Consider the following 23,541-nt stretch of genomic DNA (forward strand, 5'->3'; position numbering starts at 1 on the left):
CCAGTGTTTTCTTAAAGGCAAAGTTCCACTACTCCGAGGTTAATATTAGGCTGCTAAGCCCCATTCTCACATATTTCTATTGGCCCATCACTGGTCAAAAGGGCAAGCAAGAGCCATGAAAACACTCTACTGCCTTGTATTCCTTTTCAAGACTTTAAGGCAACAAATTTACAATAAAATCTTGTGAAATTTTTTTTTAGAAATGGCTGACTTATGCAGGCCATAGACGGGCCATTTATCGGCCGAATTGTTGGCCAATAAACGAATAAGTAGTCGGTGCCGTTGCTGCCACCAATGTCCAGGAAAAATGGCCGTTTTTTGTGGACTTTACAGCATGACCGATAAAAATAAATGAGTGGATCCGCGAAAAACGGCCGACGGGCTGGCCCCACTAATGGAGTGAATATCAGCCGATTTTTCGTGCGAACGTTAAATGTCCCGTCTATGGCATGCATAACAGTGAGAACAATCATACAGAGGGCATCAGTACATCTAACTCATATCTGCTGCACAGATTTGAGCCTACAATCACACTTGTCATACAAAAAGAAACAGCCCAGGTACAAACAACAAGGGGCAACCTGTTTCAAGTCCCAGAAATCAGGAAGAATTACAATCATCAAACTGCATGAAGCAAAAAAAGAGGACTTACATGTGCAGAGACTTTTGTGCCTTTACTACCTCTTCCTTGGAACTGTAACGGACCAGGGCAGTACCATGGGGCAGGTTCAGGTGGAATGTAATCAGAGGGCCGTGCTGCATACAAAGAGTGCGCAGAGTAGAGCCATCAATCTGTGGACAGAAACAAACGGGTGAGCACATAGCAATATCCAACAAGATTGAATGTTTATCACAGGAAAGCACAACTCACTTGAGGTGTTAGGTTTTTCAAAACAAGCCAATTTGTTATTCTCCCTGAGCTGCTTTCACTCCAAGTAGAACCTAAAAAGATAACCACAAGAATGAAAAGAAAATAGCATCAAACTGTTTAAAGTATTTGCAAAGAACACACCAAAACATGCAGATTACAATATTAAAAGTTTTATATTTTTAATTTTGTGATCACGTGAAACCCTTCCTTCGCACTGCTCTTCCCCATTTTTGGGACATTTAAAAAAATTCTCAGCAGCTGGGGTATTGACAGCAAGGCCTCTGCTTTGAGCTGCTATCAACTGACAGAGCATGGCTTCGGGGAGTAATGAGAGCAGACAACATATCCTGCACCTCCAAACACCAAGTCCAGACCTTGCCAGCATAAGTCCACTTCTCTGCCTGGCATGATCAGACTGAAAGGAAACATGGGGTATTCGCTGGATTCCCCAGTATTTTACAGGAATAAGATGGGAATTAAAATGTAAGGCTAGCCTTTCAAGAATCTATGTTAATACACACGTGTATATTTAATATTAAATTTGAGGGTTATACACTTTAAATGTTTTGACCATGGAGGGATTTTAACATTTAAAAATGTCTGTCGATTAACACCCCTTTAAAGTAACATGGAAAAACATCCCTCCAGGAAGGAAAACCATGACCCTAAATACAATATTTTTCTACGGCAACTTAACTCCAGCCACAGGTCAAATATGTTCAATATTGTACATGTTGGTTTTAGGGTACTATGCAAGGGTTTCCCCTCCATTTCATTAAACATGGTCGGCTGCATTAGCGTTAGGTTAGAGCTGTACTACAATGTTTTTAGTAGCTCAATGGCTGTACCAAATTGACTGAGCAATTGACTGATAAACAGATTGAACAAATGGCTCCCTTTGGAGTGTGCTACACAAGTATCAATCTCACAAGATCACATGAATCTGCGCATGTACAAATTATCACTACCATTTATTTTTGCATGCTACCTGTGTAGTTCAATCCATAGGGAGCCATTTGTTCCAGCTGTTTTGAGATCAATTACTACTGATTTTAATAGCGTTACTGAGCTACTAACAATTTCCGTGCAGCTTTGGCTAAGGCAACTTTAGTTATGTTGTGGAAGAGTTTGATGATACTTAAAGGGCAAGTTTACTTTTAGAGAACACGATCCATGCACTGCACTAGCAGCTCCTAGAGCAGTGGTTCTCAACCTGTGGGTCGTGACCCCTTTGGGGGTCGAACGACCCTTTCACAGGGGTCCCCTAAGACCATCAGAAAACACATATTTCCAATGTGTAAAGAGCAGCTACTGTGTAGAAAGCAGCTGCCTTGTTGAAAGCAGCTACTCTGTTAAAAGCAGCTACTGTGTTGAAAGCAGCTACTGTGTTGAAAGCAGCTACTGTGTTGAAAGCAGCTACTGTGTTGAAAGCAGCAGTATTGGAGGTAAAACGACACTCATGAATTATAATTACTGGGTAAATAATTTTATGGTTGGGGGTCACCACAACATGAGGAACTGTATTAAAGGGTCACGGCATTAGGAAGGTTGAGAACCACTGTCCTAGAGTCTGTAAGCATCATAATGATCACAATGGCAAGCGGGCACTGGTCAGTGAGGCCACGTAAACTCGTGAGAATCACAGGAAAGAAGGGCATCCCCTATTCCTGAACTGGATTCCTGAACCCTTAAGCCAGAGATAACCTCATCCTTTGTGCCAAATGAAAAAGTCTGTCCAAAGACTTGATTGACTTGTCCCATGAGGACCGAATGTTGCATTGTAGAGGTCTGGGCAAATGGAACTGCTACTATCAGACCTCATGCAAAACTGGACATGGTTACACCACTTCTGGACTGGAGCTCAAATCTGAGATATGAGAAGATTCCTGTGGAAAAAGCCCTCTAGCTTTAAACCAGGACTAGACCCAGATACTCCATGTGATAAGTACCAATGACTATTTCAGATGGTTTAGGACCCATTCTAATCACTATAACACCCAGAAAGTGAAAACCATGTTGTGTGACAAAGCCTGCGTCATCTATTCCTACAACAGGACCATGTCTAAATCCCCCCCCAAGGAAATGCCACAAGAATGCAACAGGGTTTATACTGGGGCTGGCATCTTGATAAACACCCAAGTGCAGAAGATAGGCCCTCAATGACAAGGCCATTAAATGAGACTGTCAGGCCCACACAAAACTCTGAAATTCTGAAGCCCTGGAAAAGTGAGAACATGTAGGTACTCATTGCATAAGTTAAACAATACATCTAAAACATCATAGTCCTTAATCCTGTTTAAAATCATAAACATCACTCAAAGCAATGGTATGAGTAAAACTATATATGAGTCCCAATGGATAAACTCTGTGGCGAAGGTGATATTCAAGATCCAACAGGTTGTGCGCATAAATACTGGAATCAACCATAAAGTGGGAAATGCTTATCATCCGGTGGTGTGCGATAGATTAGTGGGATTGCAAACTCACCAGAAGCGCAATCTTATTGCACATTAGCCAGTATTTGCCAGCCTGGAGATCTCCCTTCCATGGAACCTGGTCTGGTCTGGAAAATCTTTCCCTCGGGAAATCCCTTAGAAATCTTTCTAATCAGAACCATTAGGAGGGCACCCGTTCCCCTCTGCTGGGAACAATAGGGACAAGTCTCCTCCTCACCTGAACGTTTGGGAGTGAATACCCAGCAACCCTTGCAATGGACCAGCAACCCAGCCCATCTGACCCTCAGCGTCCAGTCAGGACCTAGGTCCCATCTGATTTGGAGGATGGATTAACTCCCCTATGACCAGACCACCCATGAGAGGGACCTCTGATTGACCTCACCAAAGCGTCCATACCATCAGAGGGAAAGATTTTCCAGACCAGACCAGGTTCCATTGAAGGGAGAGCTCCAGGCTGGAAATACTGGCTAATGATGTTTTAGATGTATTGTTTAACTTCTGCACTGCACCTTTCCTTGACACATTTTGATCTTACTGAGAGGAGTTTTTTTTTTTGGTGCATTTAGCTGCTATTTTTGTTAGCGCTCGCTGATTTTCTTTAGGTTATGTAGGTACTCATTGTTGGTGTTCCCAAAAGCCAGGGGATAATGACAGATCTGGTGGATGCCATACAAAATTTCTGGGCTCAAGCAAACATTCAGGGCTTTGAAATCCTTAAAAACCACCAGCGTATTGGTTATTGCTGTTAACGCAATTTATAGGGTCTCATTCCATCCCTTTTGAGATTGTGTTTTTGTACTCCGCTCCTCTCCGTGTCAATATTTCAGTGCATTTGTTATGTCCTTCACTAACAGAATTGTACACCTAACTTTTTTTTGTATTAAGGAGCTTGTCTCTGGCTGTTTCTTTGTTGTTGTGTTGTCTATAATAAAACTCATTGTAAAAAGAAATCCTTGAAAACATTCTGCCAAAGGAACTGGGACAATGATACCTTGGTGCAGGCAGAGAGCTAATAAACTGTGTTATGACACAAAAGGGCTGAAAATGAAACCGAGGTGGTAGCAAGGTGAGAAACTCTCGTACTGAAAAAGACTTGCTTGAGGATTTGGCAGATTTAGGAGTGCCAGACCTTGTGGGTGGACTGGCAGACAAGCTTGAGGCGAGACCAGACACAGCTTTGAGTGAGTGGCAGTGTCCACCAACTTACAGCAACATTAGCAGAGACCAGAGAGTCTGTGGTCAGCAGGACAAGCTCCTTTTGTATATCCCTTTCTTATAATGACAGAGCTGCTTTAAATCAAAGACCATCTATAATTCAGTACACTAGGGTCTAGGGGAGAAGATAATGAAACACTGCAATATGCGCTATACTTTATAAACAAAGAAAAGAAATGAAAGTACAGATGGGTAAAACCCTGACAGAATCAGAATTAAGGCAGAAATGAGTTCACCAACAGGTCTCATTGAAATTAGATCCGTTCTTTCAATAGTAGTCTGACCTATGTGGAACAACAGTGAACAGAAAGTGCAAACAAATGAATGCATCACTGCTTTTCTGTACTACTTACCTGGTGTGTATCTTGAGTCAGAAGCTCCCCAACCGCCACCAAGGCGCAGGGAGTTGTTATCCCAAGCGGAAACGGGTGGCTTCTGACCAGTAAGCCCTGGGGGAGGTCTGGACGGTGCACTGATATTTTTAGATGGCAGGGGGACTTTCCACAGCTCATGAGCCAAGGATGTGTTATTGACGGAACCAGGTGACCAAGTAGGTTTAGGATCGCTGTTTCTAACTGTTGGGTAAAAGAAACATCTATAAGACATCTGAAGTTCATTTACATCAGTGGAGTGTCAGCTAAATAGACCAACACTGCTGCAAGCAGACATGTACCTGAAGTGCTTTGTGCGGTACTGCTGTGGGAGACATTGTAGGCATTGGAGGCACGAATGGATGACCAGGCACTATTTGAAGGCAGCGTGGTGTTCATAGATGAGGATGACCCTAAAAACAGACATTTTTATTTTAATGTACATTACAAAACAATAAAGCGGTGCTGCACGGTAAGGTCTTCACTGCTTTCCGTTTCTCCCTTTTCTACAATCCAGTCCTTTTGCTTTCTCAATCCCGCTTGTCCAGTCCTTGAAGTCAACAGGAGCAGAAGTTTAAAGATTTCTTCGACAGACTGACAATTGAACTGTTGTGATAGGCTGAACAAACAACTGGTATTTTATATCAGGGCTTGAAATTTCCACTCGCCTGCTCGCCAATGGTGAGTGGAAATTATGGTGGGGGCAAGTGTGTGTCCCAGGGCCGACTTGCTGAGCAGGCTCGGAGCTCAAGCCGGATCAGTCATTGGCACTGGGAGCCGTCAGACTGCTCAATAGCTGTGTGTGTTTGTGTATATGTACATGTGTGTATCTGTACGTGTCTGTTCGTGTGTGTGTGTGTGTGTCTGTTCGTGTGTGTGTGTGTGTGTTCGTGTGTGTGTGTGTTCGTGTGTGTGTGTGTTCGTGTGTGTGTGTGTTCGTGTGTGTGTGTGTTCGTGTGTGTGTGTGTTCGTGTGTGTGTGTGTTCGTGTGTGTGTGTGTTCGTGTGTGTGTGTGTCTGTTCGTGTGTGTCTGTTCGTGTGTGTCTGTTCGTGTGTGTCTGTTCGTGTGTGTGTGTGTGTCTGTTCGTGTGTGTATATACGTACATGTGTCTGTGTATTTCTGTGTATGTACATGTGCATGTGTGTACGCGTGTCTCTGTGCATGTGTGTACGCGTGTCTCTGTGCATGTGTGTACGCGTGTCTCTGTGCATGTGTGTACGCGTGTCTCTGTGCATGTGTGTACGCGTGTCTCTGTGCATGTGTGTACGCGTGTCTCTGTGCATGTGTGTACGCGTGTCTCTGTGCATGTGTGTACGCGTGTCTCTGTGCATGTGTGTACGCGTGTCTCTGTGCATGTGTGTACGCGTGTCTCTGTGCATGTGTGTACGCGTGTCTCTGTGCATGTGTGTACGCGTGTCTCTGTGCATGTGTGTACGCGTGTCTCTGTGCATGTGTGTACGCGTGTCTCTGTGCATGTGTGTACGCGTGTCTCTGTGCATGTGTGTACGCGTGTCTCTGTTTGTATGTGTTTGTTGGTGGCGAATAACTCTAAGGCCTGGCTAGTAGCTCAGGACTTGAAATTTTAAGCCCTGTTTTATATGATATTGATGTGCATGTAAAATGTAAGGAATAGGAAGTACACTTACGTTTGAAGCTGCAGTCTACACAGAAATGATGTTTTAGTTATAGATGAAGCCTAGTGGGAGGAGGTAGCTGTCTGCACTCTCTATCCACCTATCTTTCTATCTGTGTGTGCACATTACTGTATATCACAGGTGTCAAACTGGCAGCCCTCCAGCTGTTGCCAAACTACAAGTCCCATGAGGCATTGCAAGATTGACAGTTACAAGCATGACTCCCAAAAGGTAGAGGCATGAAGGGTCTTGTAGTTTCACAACAGCTGGAGGGCCGCCAGTTTGACACCCCTGCTGTATATGTATGTGCATTCTCCATGACACAACAAATAAACTCTGCCTCAAGGAACTGGAGCACACACACATCTCATTAATAGCGTTCCCAAGGAATTATATACAAAAAAATATTCTACAGCAAAAAATACGGCCCAAATTTGGCTCAGGACGCAACTGCGTCCTTTAATTTTTTGCTATTGAATGAAGCAGAATATCATGCTGCCCAGCATAGCTCTATCAATGGGCCCATAGCATTCTAAAAATCGATATGCTGTATTACAAATTTTTTTCTGCCTATGAATACAAGTAAAAATGTTTCCATGTATTTGTCTACATACCCTCTTAAATGAAAGGATCGGTCAATGAACAAAAATCCAGGCCTGTATTAATCTACTCAGACTTGAAACTGTGCAGCCAAGGAGCAGAGTATTCCAAGACATCTCAATATAGAGAAGGCTGCAGTAGTATACTCACCACTATTTCTGTCCCTGAGGTGGTCCACACCCCGCACAGTATTAATTGACAGATTATTGATGACACTGCCAGGAGTGACATACGGGTCAGTTTCTGGGTCAATGTTTGGATATCCTTTCCACGGCTCACCGGGGCGAAATTCTGGAAGAAAGCATTTGAGCTCTTAGTACAAGAAACACGAAAGAAAGCCTATTAGATTCCAGGGTGAACCTCAAATGAACCAAAGCCGAGAACAAATTGGAAATGGACCTCCTCTAATCCGAGCTTACTGCACAATCCACCTACTGAATAACTCAAAGTAAAATTCTGAACTAGCATTTTGTGACATTGTTCTCATGATATGCAGGCTCTTGGCATCTGCAGTCACTCAGGGCCCTAAAGTAAAGCAGACTACAGAACTCAGGTCTAAGCATTTTTATATAGTTTTTAAAGGGGAAAAAAAAAAATCTAAACCTTGATATGTAATTTCTGAACTAGAGAGGGCTCCCACGTGCAAACTAGCGGATTTCCAAAACCAAACAACCAAAATAATAAGGTACAAAACAAGCCTCTGATGACACAAATACGTTGCTTGCTATCACTGATTGCTTCTGAAAATGCTAGCTGCCTTGATGTCATGGGGATTCACTGGTTTCGGTACTTGGAGCCCTTGACGAGCATGGTACTTTGTTATGGTACTCAGAGCTGGAACAAGAAGGTTTCAGGTCATGGACTCAAAACACTAATGCTGACAGCCACACAAATCTGCATTTTGTAAAGCGCTGCGCAAACTGTTGGCGCTATATAAAACCTGTATAATAATACATTTCCAGCAAGAGGTCAGCAACAGCAGTCTCCGCATTGCTCTAAATCTAGGTGTCCTTTAGGATAGTTTGGAATCAGGTGGAGTCATTGTATAGCTGTACCTGCTCCCATTGTTTTATCACCAAATTAAGCACAACAATTACCAGAGTTCTTTAAACCAAAACACCAGACAATGGCAGTAGTCTCTCACCCGGTGGCCAGCTGACACTGCTGGAGCCATTTGGCGATTTGGCACTGGGCCAGCCATCCCCTATAGATCCTGGAGGGCTGGATGGAGCATTACTGCTGTTCATGAAGTCATAAGAACCAAATGGAGAATCTTCAAGCCTAAAGCCACTAGAAATAGCACCTGTGAAGGGAACAAAATGTTCTGTGAGATCCTGAACGTAACCTAACCCCTTGTAAACGGTCAGCTGCAGAGTTTATACACAGGAAGCCACTTACCATGTTTACTGGAGTTCTGGTCCAGTGAAGTATTCGAAGACATGCTGTCAACTGTAGTCCATTTCCTCAGACGGGACTGTGGTTCTTTCATGCCCCCAAGTTCCATATTTACATTCGAGTTTAAGCCTAGAACATCAAGCAAACATTAGAATATGCTGTGTAAGTATTAGAAACAACATATGGCAGGCTAACAAGAGTAGACCCTGCATCATAGAAGAACTTTTGGAACGCCAAAAGAATCAATTTTTTTGTTTTTAAAGTTCGTACACTTCAGTTGCTGTAAATAAGCCATTTCATGAAATAATTGGCAAAAAGCTAGATCCATTTGTTGTTTGTTGATAAGAACTAATATTTTGACTCAAACCAAAAAAAAAAAAAAAAAAAAAAAAAAAGAGTTCTAAGTTCTTAATCAGATGATACACGCAATTCAAAACATGGGACAAATACGTCCCTTGGTCCTCAAAGGGTTAAAGCAATACACACTATATATTAAATTAGATCGTAAGCTCCCAGGATCAGGGCCCTCCTATTCCTTCTGTACTGAAACGTATTGTCATTGTACTGTCTCCCTTACATTGTAAAGCGCTGAGCAAACTGTTGGCGCTATATAAATCCTGTATAATAATAATATTAAGAGACACAGGTAGGCTGGATGGCATATTAAAACCATGATCAAAATACACAATTTCAATATCGCCGCGCTATAAGTGATCATTTACAAAAATTAAAGCAGCCAGCACAGTACTGCAGGTGTCAACACATAAAATTACATAAACAAACGTGCAGCGCTATACATTCAGAATTACTAATAACCATAAGAAATATATATAAGTGTAAAATACCCAATAATGTGCAAAAAACACTGTATGGTACAAATATAAGTCCAAAAATAGGAAAAAAAGTTTCCCAAAAAATAAAATCAATATAATCAAAAAAAAATGTCTCAAGTGCACATGAAAGTCCAATTTTTTTTAAATGACTCAATAAACACAAGTGTAAGTTTAAAAAAAAAACAAAAAAAAAAAAAACTTTCTTGGGAATCCACAATTACCAGCACCTCAAAAAATACTGCTGCTTACCAGACATATATGACTTCACAATAACCATCACTTAATTGTGGGGTCATATATGTCTGGTAAGCGGCAGTATTTGAGGTGCTGGTGGATTCCCAAGAAAGTTTTTTTTACACTTGTGTTGTCTTTGGAGTCATTAAAAAAAATTTTTGGACTTTCATTTGCACTTGGACTTTATTTTTGATTATATTGATTTTATTTTTGGGGAAAAATGTTCCTATTTTTTTTGGACTTTTATTTGCGCCATACAGTTTTTTTTTGCACATTATTGGGTATTTTACACTTATATATATTTCTTATATATTTTTTATGGTTATTAGTAATTCTGAATGTATAGCGCTGCACATTTTTGTTTATATATTAAAACCATGGTTAGCTACCTAAAAGGACTAACCTATTCAACTAGGGCAGCACAGTGGCTAAATGGTTAGCACTTCTGCCTGGCAGTACTAGGGTCGTTGGTTCGAATCCCAGCTATGGCACCTCCTGCCTGGAGTTTGCATGTTCTCCCTGTGCCTGCATGAGTTTCCTCCGGGTACTCCGGTTTCCTCCCACACTCCAAAGACATGCTGGTAGGTTAATTGGATCCTGTCTAAATTGGCCCTTGAATATGAATGTGAGTTAGGGACCTTACATTGTACGCCCCTTGAGGTTTAGAGACTGATGTGAATGTACAACATATATATGTAAAGTGCTGCGTAAATTGACGGTGGATCGTGACGCAACGTGTTGGAACGCATTGACAGCACTTCCGGGACGCGGTGACGTCGTTTCCGGCGTGGACACCATTTTGGAGCTATCGTGGAGCTGCTGATCAGCATCTAACCATGAGTATACCCATGATATGGGAAAAGGCGTTTTTATATGTTTTATAAATGTGAGTGGGCTATTGGCTTTGCTATTTTGTATTAATAAAGGCAGGTTTACACTATGGTATATTTTTGTTTTTACTAATATCCTGCCACGGTCACCCTTGTCCCAAAATCCTTGAGTCTGGAGAAGGTTCAGAAGTGTTGAGGTCGGATCCCTAAGTGTTCTTATCCCGTGGAGAGTCATCTGGAATATACAGGGGTTACCCACACAGTATTTTGGCCCCATGGGGTCTATATAAGGAGGTGAGGAGCCAATTTGGCCATTTATGGATTGATCCACACACCATATGGCACTGTGATCACCCCACGTGGTTTGCTGTGTGTTACGTAGTGACCACTGTACTTGGAATTGATTTAGTATGGACTTTCAAACAGCATTGGACTCTCTTATGAGCACTTGCACAATATATGTAATTTCCCCTCTCTGATATATTGTTCGAAATGTGAGCTATGGTGCTAGAAATATTGCTCTCTCTCCAAAGTTCACGGTAATACCTCACATAAGCAGTGCTTTCACTGTATACGTACAGTCAGGTCCATAAATATTGGGACATGGACACAATTCTAACATTTTGGGCTCTATACACCACCACAATGGATTTGAAATGAAAAAACAAGATGTGCTTTAACTGCAGACTGTCAGCTTTAATTTGAGGGTATTTACATCCAAATCAGGTGAACGGTGTAGGAATTACAACAGTTTGCATATGTGCCTCCCACTTGTTAGGGGCCAAAAGTAATGGGACAATTGGCTTCTCAGCTGTTCCATGGTCAGGTGTGTGTTATTCCCTCATTATCCCAATTACAATGAGCAGATAAAAGGTCCAGAGTTCATTTCAAGTGTGCTATTTGCATTTGGAATCTGTTGCTGTCAACTCTCAAGATGAGATCCAAAGAGCTGTCACTATCAGTGAAGCAAGCCATCATTAGGCTGAAAAAACAAAACAAACCCATCAGAGAGATAGCAAAAACATTAGGCGTGGCCAAAACAACTGTTTGGAACATTCTTAAAAAGAAGGAACGCACCGGTGAGCTCAGCAACACCAAAAGACCCGGAAGACCACGGAAAACAACTGTGGTGAATGAGCGAAGAATTCTTTCCCTGGTGAAGAAAACACCCTTCACAACAGTTGGCCAGATCAAGAACACTCTCCAGGAGGTAGGTCTATGTGTGTCAAAGTCAACAATCAAGAGAAGACTTCACCAGAGTGAATACAGAGGGTTCACCACAAGATGTATACCATTGGTGAGCCTCAAAAACAGGAAGGCCAGATTAGAGTTTGCCAAACGACATCTAAAAAAGCCTTCACAGTTCTGGAACAACATCCTATGGACAGATGAGACCAAGATGTACCAGAGTGATGGGAAGAGAAGAGTATGGAGAAGGAAAGGAACTGCTCATGATCCTAAGCATACCACCTCATCAGTGAAGCATGGTGGTGGTAGTGTCATGGCGTGGGCATGTATGGCTGCCAATGGAACTGGTTCTCTTGTATTTATTGATGATGTGACTGCTGACAAAAGCAGCAGGATGAATTCTGAAGTGTTTCGGGCAATATTATCTGCTCATATTCAGCCAAATGCTTCACAACTCATTGGACGCCGCTTCACAGTGCAGATGGACAATGACCCAAAGCATACTGCAAAAGAAACCAAAGAGTTTTTTAAGGGAAAGAAGTGGAATGTTATGCAATGGCCAAGTCAATCACCTGACCTGAATCCGATTGAGCGTGCATTTCACCTGCTGAAGACAAAACTGAAGGGAAAATGCCCCAAGAACAAGCAGGAACTGAAGACAGTTGCAGTAGAGGCCTGGCAGAGCATCACCAGGGATGAAACCCAGCGTCTGGTGATGTCTATGCGTTCTAGACTTCAGGCTGTAATTGACTGCAAAGGATTTGCAACCAAGTATTAAAAAGTGAAAGTTTGATTTATGATTATTATTCTGTCCCATTACTTTTGGTCCCTTAACAAGTGGGAGGCACATATGCAAATGTTGTAATTCCTACACCGTTGACCTGATTTGGATGTAAATACCCTCAAATTAAAGCTGACAGTCTGCAATTAAAGCACATTTTGTTCATTTCATTTCAAATCTATTGTGGTGGTGTATAGAGACAAAAATGTTAGAATTGTGTCGATGTCCCAATATTTATGGACCTGACTGTATGAGCACCAGACCTGCGTGAACATTTCCATTTCCATGAGAGCTTTGGGGGGGGGGGGGGCATTTAAAGGTTTCTCGTTTTTAGTTAAAATGTTTTACACTTTTTTCCCCGTTTACCTTTACTGCTATCACAGGGGGTGAACAAGCCCCTTGTGATAGCTTTAGGCAGTGACAGGTACTCAATATTGAGACATCAGGGGTCTATTACCCCCCTGACATTTACCCTCCCCTTCAAAGCATCTAATCAATCACACATCATATTTGATCATATGCTGCCCTGGCTGTACCATCCATGGGATGATAGCACTGAAACCAAAAGTCATGAAATCCTCATTGCTTTCGGCTTCATTTGGGGAGGGGAGCCAGGTCTCACTCATGTGCTGTAAAGCATATATATATAAAAAAGAAAGAAAAAAAATAGAAAAACAAACAACACAGTACCAAAATCATATTCGGGCATAACCACTTGCTGCCCAGCAAACACCAATAATTTGCCCTCTTTGAAGCTCAGTAAGCTCTGACATGACTCCATATTACTAGCAGCGCACACAGTGAATGACGAAAGTGAGGCTTCCCACCTGTTAGCTAGGTGTCTCATCACACAGCGGAAGTAAAAGATTATTATAACACATTCGCTTTCAAAGTGAAACATGTCATCACTTTCACACCTGCAAGATCATGTAGTGTTTCCATTTTTCTGTCCAACCCCTATGTGTATGCTGGTTGGCAAACAGTTAAATACAGCATGCTCTATATATTTCTGTATTTGAAATGTTGTATTCCACTACAAAAACCCCATTCAGGGCAAAGTGATAGCATCTCATATTAGTCTTCACCAGACTAGCAAATGCTGCGATGGAACTTACCAGGGTTGGTGACTATGCTGCCCTGCTCATGTGACAGTGTCTGGATCTGTCAATTGACCACTACAGCTGTTATATGGGGGGCGTAAAAACACATGTTGCTATCACACCATGGATCCATAATCAAACGTCCGAATGTTTATTAAATCAATTATATATTGGTGCACCTGCAGTTATTGTGATGTGGTCAATTTAATAAACATCTGGACTGAGGGGAAAAAAATGTGTTTTTTGCATCATGTATTTCCTAATGTCTCAAGTGACAAATCAAGCACCTAAAATAAGATCTGAATAGAGCCAACTGACGATAAACCACTATAGAATGAACTCTTCCGCTACGAAGGATTCTGGCAGCCACAAAAAAAAAAAAAAGCGGATCCTTTAGAATCCGGGTTTACTCTATAAGAAGGGCATGTGCACCAGAAACACTGCAGAGAAACACTGAAGGCAGTTAAGGCAAAATATCAGTATTATGGTAACTGTACAGATCAGTTATAGCTGCTGGGAAGAGGGTCTATACAGCATACTTAGTTTCGAAATTAGAGAAGGAGAATGACAGACAATTAATATTAATGAGCGAGAATACACTCACCTAATGGGAAGCCATTGAAAGTGTTGATGGGTGAAGGGCCTTTGGGAAGTTCCGGGGCTGAGTGCGGCAGCACGTTATCAAGGAAGGACTTGATAGGAGGCTGGTGGAGCATCGGTTGCTGGGAAGGGGGGATAGCTTGCTTCATCAAGTGATTGGGATCAAGCTGGCGGGACTGTTGCATACCAAGAGATCGGGCCTTAAAAAGTTAATGTCGTTATTAGACATATGATATGGCAAAGAAATTGCAATCAGCATACATGCCATGCTCATTAACTGTACAGGTTCATGTCCTTTTTCAGATTCACTCAGCTGGGCCATGCTGAAAGAGTCAGTTACACACAGATCCTAATATTTACATGAGTAACAGAGGCACAAAAACCCATACATACAGTCATGGCCGAAATTGTTGGCACCCTTGATATTTTTCCTGAAAATCAAGTATTTCACACAAAAAAGGTATTGCATTAACACATGTTTTGCTATACACATGTTTATTCCCTTTGTATGTATTGGAACAAATATAAAACAGAGGCAGAAAAGCAAATATGACATAATGTCACACAAAACCCCAAAAATGGGCTGGACAAAAGTATTGGCACCCTTAACTTAATATTTGGTTGCACACCCTTTGGAAAACATAACTGAAATCAGTCGCTTCCTATAACCATCAATAAGCTTCTGACACCTCTCACCCGGAATTTTGGACCACTCTTCCTTTGCAAACAGCTCCAGGTCTCTCTTATTGGAAGGACACCTTTTCCCAACAGCAATTTTAAGATCTCTCCACAGGTGTTCAATGGGATTTAGATCTGGGCTCATTGCTGGCCACTTCAGAACTCTCCAGCGCTTCTTTGCCATCCATTTCTGAGTGCTTTTTGACGTATGTTTGGGGTCATTGTCCTGCTGGAAGACCCAGGATCTTGGACGCAAACCCAGCTTTCTGACACTGGGCCCTACAGTGCGACCCAAAATCCTTTGGTAATCCTCAGATTTCATGATGCCTTGCACACAGTCAAGGCACCCAGTGCCAGAGGCAGCAAAACAACCCCAAAACATCATTGAACCTCCACCATATTTTACCGTAGGTACTGTGTTTTGTTCTTTGTAGGCCTCGTTCCGTTTTCGGTAAACAGTAGAATGATGTGCTTTACCGAAAAGCTCTATCTTGGTCTCATCTGTCCACAAGACGTTTTCCCAGAAGGCTTTTGGCTTACTCAAGTACATTTTGGCAAACTGTAGTCTTGCTTTTTTATGTCTCTGTGTCAGCAGTGGGGTCCTCCTGGGTCTCCTGCCATAGCGTTTCATTTCATTTAAATGTCGACGGATAGTTCGCGCTGACACTGATGCTCCCTGAGCCTGCAGGACAGCTTGAATGTCTTTGGAACATGTTTGGGGCTGCTTATCCACCATCCGGACTATTCTGCGTTGCAATCTTTCATCAATTTTCCTCATCCGTCCACGACCAGGGAGATTAGCTACAGTGCCATGGGTTGCAAACTTCTTGATAATGTTGCGCACTGTGGACAAAGGCAAATCTAGTTCTCTGGAGATGGACTTGTAACCTTGAGATTGTTGATATTTTGCCACAATTTTGGTTCTCAGGTCCTCAGACAGTTCTCGTCTCCTCTTTCTGTTGTCCATGCTTAGTGTGGCACAGACAGACACACAATGCAAAGGTTAAGTGAACGTCTCTCCTTTTTATCTGCTTTCAGGTGTGATTTCTATATTGCCCACACCTGTTACTTGCCCCAGGTGAGTTTACAGGAGCATCACATGCTTGTAACATTCTTATTTATCCGCAGTTGTGAAAGGGTGCCAATACTTTTGTCCAGCCCATTTTTGGAGGTTTGTGTGACATTATGTCGAATTTGCTTTCTTTCCTCCCTTTTTTTGTTTTGTCCCAATACACACAAAGGGAATAAACATGTGTATAGCAAAACATGTGTTAATGCAATACGTTTCGTGAGAAATACATGATTTCCTGGAGAAATATCAAGGGTGCCAACAATTTCGGCCATGACTGTATTATTACACCTTTCCCATTGAATATTTGACTGGAAAAACAGCTTGCTCCCCTCCTGGCAACCAGTGTCTGGTTTATATTCTCATCTGGACCAACAGAAGTGGGAAGCCAGTTCATTGATAGAAAGGATACAGAGAGGTCACAGATTTTATACAGAGGTCATAAGAGGGAATGGAGGTTTCCACCACCCTGGGGTCAGATGGTCAATCAAGCTGTAAGCATTTGAAAAATTTCCTCTTTAAATGAAATCCATCACAAGAAAAATAAGGCAGTTACTGCTGACCATCGTCTGAAAGTGATAAATACTTAACTGTCATGCCATGCTAGAGCTTGGATACTTTGACTCAATGGCATTGAACAAGCATGGAGGTCTGGAGTTCTGAGTTCACCCACCGTATGCTAGTTCTAGGCCTGGTAGTCATAAAGGGATTATGTTTAGCCAATCTTTTGTTTCTGATAAGAGTAGGGAATGGTTTAACATCTGAGAGTTCATTTTTGTTGTACCATTTGGGAAATTTTCCTTCACCTAAAGTACAAGAGACACAAAAGGAAGAAAGAAAATTTCCACGCCCCCCTCTTGGACAAATCTTTCCAGAACAGGTGTCCCCACTGGAAGATCTCCCCTTATCTTGTTCTAGAGACAACTCTAAAATGTTGTGTTTCCCTTCACTTTCTCTCTAGGTGACTATGGTCACTGGTACAAATATAGCGGTGCATTTCCATGGACAGAAGGTCTAACCTTCCCAGCTAACTATGAAAAAGAATTTTTTTTTTGGCCCTGGAGTACACTTTAAAGCCAGGGACTACTAGCTTTATTTTATCACATGTTCATGTAGCAAATATGAAGCCATGAGGATTGTACATTTAACTACCTGTTGTTCCTGTTGCTGGCGCCCCCCTGTAGGCATTCCTCCTCTTTGATTCTGCACTTTCTGCTGTTGAGCCAATAGCCGCTGAAAAAAATAAAAAAAATAATAATTCTTATACATTAAAAAGAGGTTACTGATGCATGCAAAAGGGTGTAATGAATAAGAGGACAAGGAGTCAACATTGGGCCTGAGAGAGATATATATATATATATATATATATATATATACACACACACCGACACATATATATACAGGGGTGGACTGACCATTTGAGCACGGGGTCAGTAGGGGGCCCCATGAAATGCCCCTGGTACCTTTCATTGGCTTTTTTGGGTGTGGGCGGGGACACAGGGGCCCCATGAGTTGTCAGTACACACACACACAGCACTTGTAAGAAAGATACGTGCGATATTTGCGCTTTGGTATAAATCTATGGCATAACAACTGCTAGACAAACCATAATGTATCTTAACAAGACTGTCACAAGACCGTCAATCTGACAAAAATCTTCCCATAAGATATATGCGTATTTAATTGGCTTGTAAAAGCCTCCCTTTATACAGACATCCAAAGCAGACTGCTGATGAGCGCTGCCATCTTAGATGTGATGTCAGCAGACTCAGAGTTGTCACTCTACAGTATTCCCTTATGCTCCTCCATAAATAGCTACATATTTATATATTTTATATACATGGGCTATAAAAAGAAGAAGGAAATGTGGTGGGGACCTGGGTTAGCACAGTTCATAAACACACAGCAGCAGATCAGAATGAAGTAGCAATGAAAGCACTGTTAATGCCGAGCTGGACTCTACCTGCAGATAGTACTGGCTTGATATATCCAGCAAATTTTGGCATGCCCTATATAGAGATCAAAGCAAAACTTACTTGAAGCTGGGAGATCTGAGTGAGCTGGGAAAGTTGACTTAGTTGTGAGAGTTGGTTCAACATGGCTACTTGTTGGGGGCCAAACAGAGGATTCAGTCCCCCATTGTTAGGCGGATACTTCAGTAAAGGAGGGACCTTAAAAAAAGCATAAAAAAGCAAAATAAAACAATTTTAAAATCACAGAATCTGCATGTATGGTAAATTGTCTGTCACTTATTTTGCCTCCTTTTCAAAGTCACCTTGCAAATAAAGATCAAGTATACTTACCAGGCTCTGAGCCCAAGTATGCCCATTAGGCTCTGTTATGTAATGTTTTTGAAATTGAATTAAATGTTATTTGAAATTGAATTAAAAAATAAATACTTATCGGTCTGATAAGAGGCAAGTCCTACCTTCATTCACTTAAAAAGCTACAATACCTAAAGAATTTTCAGGACATACTTCTAGGTATATCGGATACCTGCTCCTTCAACTATGTTATGATTCCATCTGTTGTTCTCTTCTCTAACCCCAGGTTCACATCTGTGTAGTCGTGCGGGCCACGACTTGTGTTGGCACGAGAGCCCATTCATTTGAATGAACTCCCGTGCCATGCAGGGAAGAAGTCCCTGCACTACTTTGGAAATCGCAGCCCACACGGGAACCGAGGTTCCCAGTACGGTTGCGATTTCCAGTGCGGGCGACGTATCATTAGAATTATTGGCACCAGCCTGCGGGTCCCACATTCCTCTGTGCAGGTCGTGCGGCTGCAGAAAATTGTGTGGGTTTTGCAGCGGCACCACCCGCACATATGTGAACCGAGGGTAACACAAGACACAGTTGTGTAACAGGTTCAAGTTGATGGAATTAAAACACAGAAACAGGGATCAGGTATCCAACACGCCCCACGTGTGTTTGAAGCAAAAGAGTGTTCGGGTGCCATAGCACTTTAACAGCGCAAAGATAAAACTCGCCTCCCACTGGACCGGTAAGCATTCCTGATCTTCTGCAGTGATCTTTGAAAAGAACATTTTTTTCGCTTAAGTCACTCTGACAATGGCCAGATATCTGCAATCCTTGAAACCGGGATTTACAAAACTCTGGATATATCCCTGTGTATATAACAGGAACGGGTTGGTAAACTCTCACTGAAAACGGTATTAAACCCCAAACCGAAAATACAACAATGCAGCTATTCATTAGATGTGGTAGCTGCATTAGTTTTCTTTTTTTGGGGGGGGGGGGGGGGGTTTCACTTGATCTGGCCAGTAACACACCTCCTGTAAAGAATGGCCCCACTTTGTAGGTAGAAGCACGTTTGGACTTCAGCACTGTCAGCCTGTGAGGAGGGCTGTGTTGGATGCATTAGCAGATTTAAAAAACACTAACAAAATAAAGCTGAATTTATTACAGGTGCTTGTATAGAGCCGTCAATTTATGCAGTACTACACACACACCTCTAAGGTCACTAACCCTAATGCAATCTAATAGTTTATAATCAGTTAAAGCCAACTTTTTCCCTTTTGGGTAAAAGTTTTACAGAAATATAAGCTCATCATTTTAACCATTCCTGAAAAACAAGATTTACTGGCTGGATCATCAAATGAAAAAAGAAAACCAATGCAGCCATCAAGTCTAAGAATTGTGAAAGGTGATAACTTGGAGCATTGAGATTAGTCCCGTAACACCCGGTTCACATATCTGCGTTCCTGCGGTCCGCGTTTGCGCGGGCACGAGAGCCTATTTGAATGGACTCCGTGCCCCGAGGGCACACAGGGAAGAAGTCTCTGCACTTCTGAAAACGCAGCCCGCACGAGAACCTCGGTTCCCAGTATGGTTGCGATTTCCAGTGCAGGCGGCATGCCATTAGAATTAATGGCACCTGCCCAGGGGTCTGCATTTTTCTGTGCGTGTGGTGCAGCTGCACGGATTTTTGTAAGGATCTGCAATGGCACCACCTGCACAGATGTGAACCTAGCCTAACTGCTCTCATCCACAGCATCTGAGTCTGCAAAGAAGGTATCGGGCACCCGAGTGTGTAAACCGTCCTGAAGAGAGGCTGGGCTGCCATATAAAGGTTTGTGCTTTATTCGGACATTGCAGAACTGAGTGGCAGCCCTGTGCTTTTTGGATGAAAACTTATTTTGCTTCTTGCTTGTTCATCTACGTTTTTTGATTTATGAGAGCATTTAGTTCCATTAAGGAAACCCATACTAAGAACATATCATTAAAAGACAACAAGTTTAGGGAGTTTTTTTTTTGCTTTTTTTTTTTTTTTTTTAGAAATCATAATCTAGGTGGAGGCAGCATCTGTCCCCTGTTGGCTCTAAGACTAAGAACTGATTAAGAACCCCCCCAAATTCACTGGAGCACTGGGCTGTCTGTGGAGGAGGTAATATCGGCTGGCTCAAGCTCTCAGCAGATCGCTGAGTCCAGACATCTGGATGAATCCTGACTTTAAAGTAGGGACCTTTACTCAGTCAAAGAGCTTTGGCTCTACTTCTCCTTTAATACTTACTGTACACTTGTTCAATAAATGTATTTACCCCCTCTAATTTAATTCTACACAGGGGGTTTGCTGGTTGCTTCGCAATCAAATAAAATGCGGAATTCTCTATGGAGGTGGAGCGGTGTCCAGTATATTTTTTTTATGCCACTGGTGGGGTTTCAGCCATGGGTTTTACATTCTGGTTGTCAGGGCACTCTGAAGCACACAGCAGAAGAAAGCTACCTGAGGGGGCATACAGCCAGACAAGAACCTACCTGAGGGGGCATAATATTAGGAGGCACTTGAGCACGGAGATTAGGCTGAGATGAGTTGAGTGCTTGTGACGGAGGCTGAGTGCCCCGAGCTTGTGCTGCATTGCCAACACCAAACATATTGGGATTGCCATTCTGCAGGGAGAAAAACAGTGTGAGCTGGCAATAAACTAAACATAGCATCTTTATTAGGTTTTTAGTCTATTGGATCTGCATCCTTTGGATATGCATTGAAAGTCACGATAAGTGTTCACTGCAAGCGCACTTTCAATTGGTATTCCCGACATTAGGAATTCCAGCCATAGGAGGTTAAAATGTCTAACATTTAATGCAGTCACTTTTTTTTCTGTCTTTACATGTGCAATGAACCACAGTATTGGAATTTTATATATTCAAGGTTTAACCAAAACACAATCAAATTAGACATGCAGATGATTGATGCTCTGTACACATATCTAATAGGCACAGAGCAACCCTGGCAGACTCACCTGTCTCACGGAACTGACATTTGGCATTGCCAGCCCTGTGAAAGAGCCAAGGGATTGAGTAGGTAGTGCACTATTTAGAGGGGAAAGCTTCGTATTCTGATTGGCAAGAAACTGTAGATTTTGTGTCTCTTCTGCTACAATGCCATCCTGAAGAGGGGCGAAGTGGAAAATGAGAGAAGGGCCCGGAGTATGTGGAAACAAGATGTGAGCAGGATCCCGAAGCAAAAGCACAGAGGAAGGCAGCATGGTGACAGTAGGGAGAAAGGCAGAAAAACAGCGCTGGTTAGTGCCATGGGAAAAGCAAGATGTCACACTAAGCAGAGGGGCGAATGCAGTGAGCAGTCATGAATGTTAGAGTCTACTAAAACAAAGCAGCCATACATAAACCAACTGTCTGAATATGCCTGACTAGGATTATGTGCGGAGTTACAAAATGCTCGTTATGGACAGTGGATACAAAAGAATAAAAGAACATGCCCCATATAAAGAAACAGCTCTAGGGTAAGTTGTGGAGGACTTGAACTACTTTTCAAGGAACATGCTCACCTTATCAAAGTAAGGATTGTGATCCATGGAAGACTCTTTGGAAAGGTGTCGAGGACCAGGGCCTTTCCCAATCACCCTGCTGTAATCTCCAACACCAAGGCCTGATTTTTCCATATCCATTCGCTTGTCTGGCAACAGCCCTGTATATACAAACACAATAGTTTACACTTACATGTGCAGGAAAAGGAAAACCAACTATAAACCACTAGAAATGTCAGGGGTATTGACTGTTCGAGATATGTACATTATGACATAAGCAGTGTTCACTTTAACCACTTCCCATTTATAGGACATACCCATCTGTCCTTGGGTGGGAAGGGTAATAGTTCGGTCATCACTGCAGCAATGGTGGAGTTACTATTTAGGGCCAGCGATTCTGCACAGAGTAAAAGTAATCCATGCAACTTTACAGGCAGCGGAAGGTGGTCGTTAAAAATTCATTAAAGTGCATTTTTTCCAACCACTGTGCAAATATCAAGCAACATAAAAATATGCAAAACTCGCTATTTTATTCTCCAAGGCATCTGTCTAAAAAAAACTATATAATGTTTGGGGGTTCTAAGTAGTTGCTGATTTTTACATGTAGGAGAGGAATGTCAGAATTGGCCTGAACTGGAACAGGTTAATTAAAAAGTTGGTCCCCCCAGTTTCTGTATAATCCCAGTAAATGTCAGGACCTCTGCCAACAGATTCAGGGTAAAAATCTATGTCGGGACTGAATAAAACACATCTCTGCAAAACATGCACATCTTCCCATGTTGACTCAAAACTACAAGTACAGAAAAAAAATGCAAATTTTGACTTACCTGTAAGTCCCATATCTTGGAGTACAGTCCAGGACACAGGCAACATATTCATGCACCGTGGGTTATAGGTGCCTACCTCCAAGTGTTTGGATAGGGGAGGTGCCCCAGGGGCTGTGTCCTCAAAAGCAAGCCGGAGTCCAAACTCCTGAAGGCATGTGTCTATAACCCATGGGGTATGAATATGTTGTCTGTGTCTTGTACTGTATGATTAAGATAATACCTGTTGATCAGCCCAGTCCTCTGCTACTAGGCTATAAAATGCCTTCTCTTTTCCTCATTTCCATAACAGAGGAGATATTTTGCAGTCATGGGGATGTCACAAGTTAGCCTGCAGTTTCTTGTTTGTGTTCTTACCTTTTTGCTACAGTCATGTTCCCGATCACTTCTCATGTGTTTGTGCTCATCTATGGGCGTCGTCTGCTGTCCTCTGGGTTTTATTTCCTTCCCTTTCATCACTTCCTGGCCTGCCTCCTTGTTTGCCTGTCTATAAAGACGTGGTCAGACTAGGCCACTTTGCCTGAGCAACTTCCTAGTTGGAGCGGCCGTGTATTACTACAGTCTGAATCCTATATTGTCTACTTATGTACCGACCCCGGCTTCGCTCTCTGACCTTGCTTGTTTTCCACCTGTCCTGACCTCGGCTTGCCTATTGGATTCCATTTGTCTTCTCCCTTTATACTCTGTTCCTGCGAGCGGTCTCCTCAACCTCAGCTGGGGGCCGTGACCTGGTCTCAGCTTGCTGCAAGTCTATCCCCACCATCAGGGGCTCTGGTGAACAAGCAGGCTAGGGCTTAGACTCCGAACCCTGGGGAACCCCAAGCTGAGGATCCATAAGAGTTCACTACCACAGGTGCTGACAGTTTGCTCAGGCCATGAGCTCCTCGGAGACACCGCAGCCTCTCCTGGAACAACTTCAGTGTTTGGCGCAAAGTCGATGTCCAGCAGGCCTATCAAGAACAAATTATGCACTGTCTGCAGGAACTCTCCTCCTGGTTGGATCAGCTACAGGTTGTGTCCACTTCCTCACCCTCTGTTTCGGCTCCGGTCCCTGCTGCTCCACCTTTCGCTGT

The 23,541-nt window shown here is 42.6% G+C and overlaps 1 protein-coding gene across 4 annotated transcripts in view; it reads right to left on the reverse strand.

Annotated features, from left to right (window-relative positions):
• Positions 1 to 23,541, reverse strand: part of TNRC6A (trinucleotide repeat containing adaptor 6A) — a 147,987-nt gene that overhangs the window by 12,462 nt on the left and 111,984 nt on the right. For 3 of the 4 annotated variants that reach the window (XM_089682420.1, XM_089682421.1, XM_089682419.1), the window contains 13 exons: positions 21,666 to 21,805; positions 21,120 to 21,266; positions 20,635 to 20,766; positions 17,893 to 18,027; positions 17,009 to 17,089; positions 14,114 to 14,309; positions 8,547 to 8,672; positions 8,293 to 8,451; positions 7,299 to 7,439; positions 5,216 to 5,326; positions 4,896 to 5,117; positions 872 to 942; positions 653 to 792 (listed from right to left, as the gene is read on the reverse strand). In XM_089682420.1, the coding sequence (XP_089538546.1) occupies positions 653 to 792; positions 872 to 942; positions 4,896 to 5,117; positions 5,216 to 5,326; positions 7,299 to 7,439; positions 8,293 to 8,451; positions 8,547 to 8,672; positions 14,114 to 14,309; positions 17,009 to 17,089; positions 17,893 to 18,027; positions 20,635 to 20,766; positions 21,120 to 21,266; positions 21,666 to 21,805 (1,801 nt within the window). The remainder of the gene's footprint in view (positions 1 to 652; positions 793 to 871; positions 943 to 4,895; positions 5,118 to 5,215; positions 5,327 to 7,298; positions 7,440 to 8,292; positions 8,452 to 8,546; positions 8,673 to 14,113; positions 14,310 to 17,008; positions 17,090 to 17,892; positions 18,028 to 20,634; positions 20,767 to 21,119; positions 21,267 to 21,665; positions 21,806 to 23,541) is intronic. The other variant, XM_089682423.1, reaches the window with a different exon arrangement.

Source organism: Staurois parvus, unplaced genomic scaffold, assembly GCF_062004578.1.
Source record: "Staurois parvus isolate SC_StPar_1 unplaced genomic scaffold, SC_StPar_1.0 ptg000289l, whole genome shotgun sequence".
NCBI lineage: Eukaryota > Metazoa > Chordata > Amphibia > Anura > Ranidae > Staurois > Staurois parvus.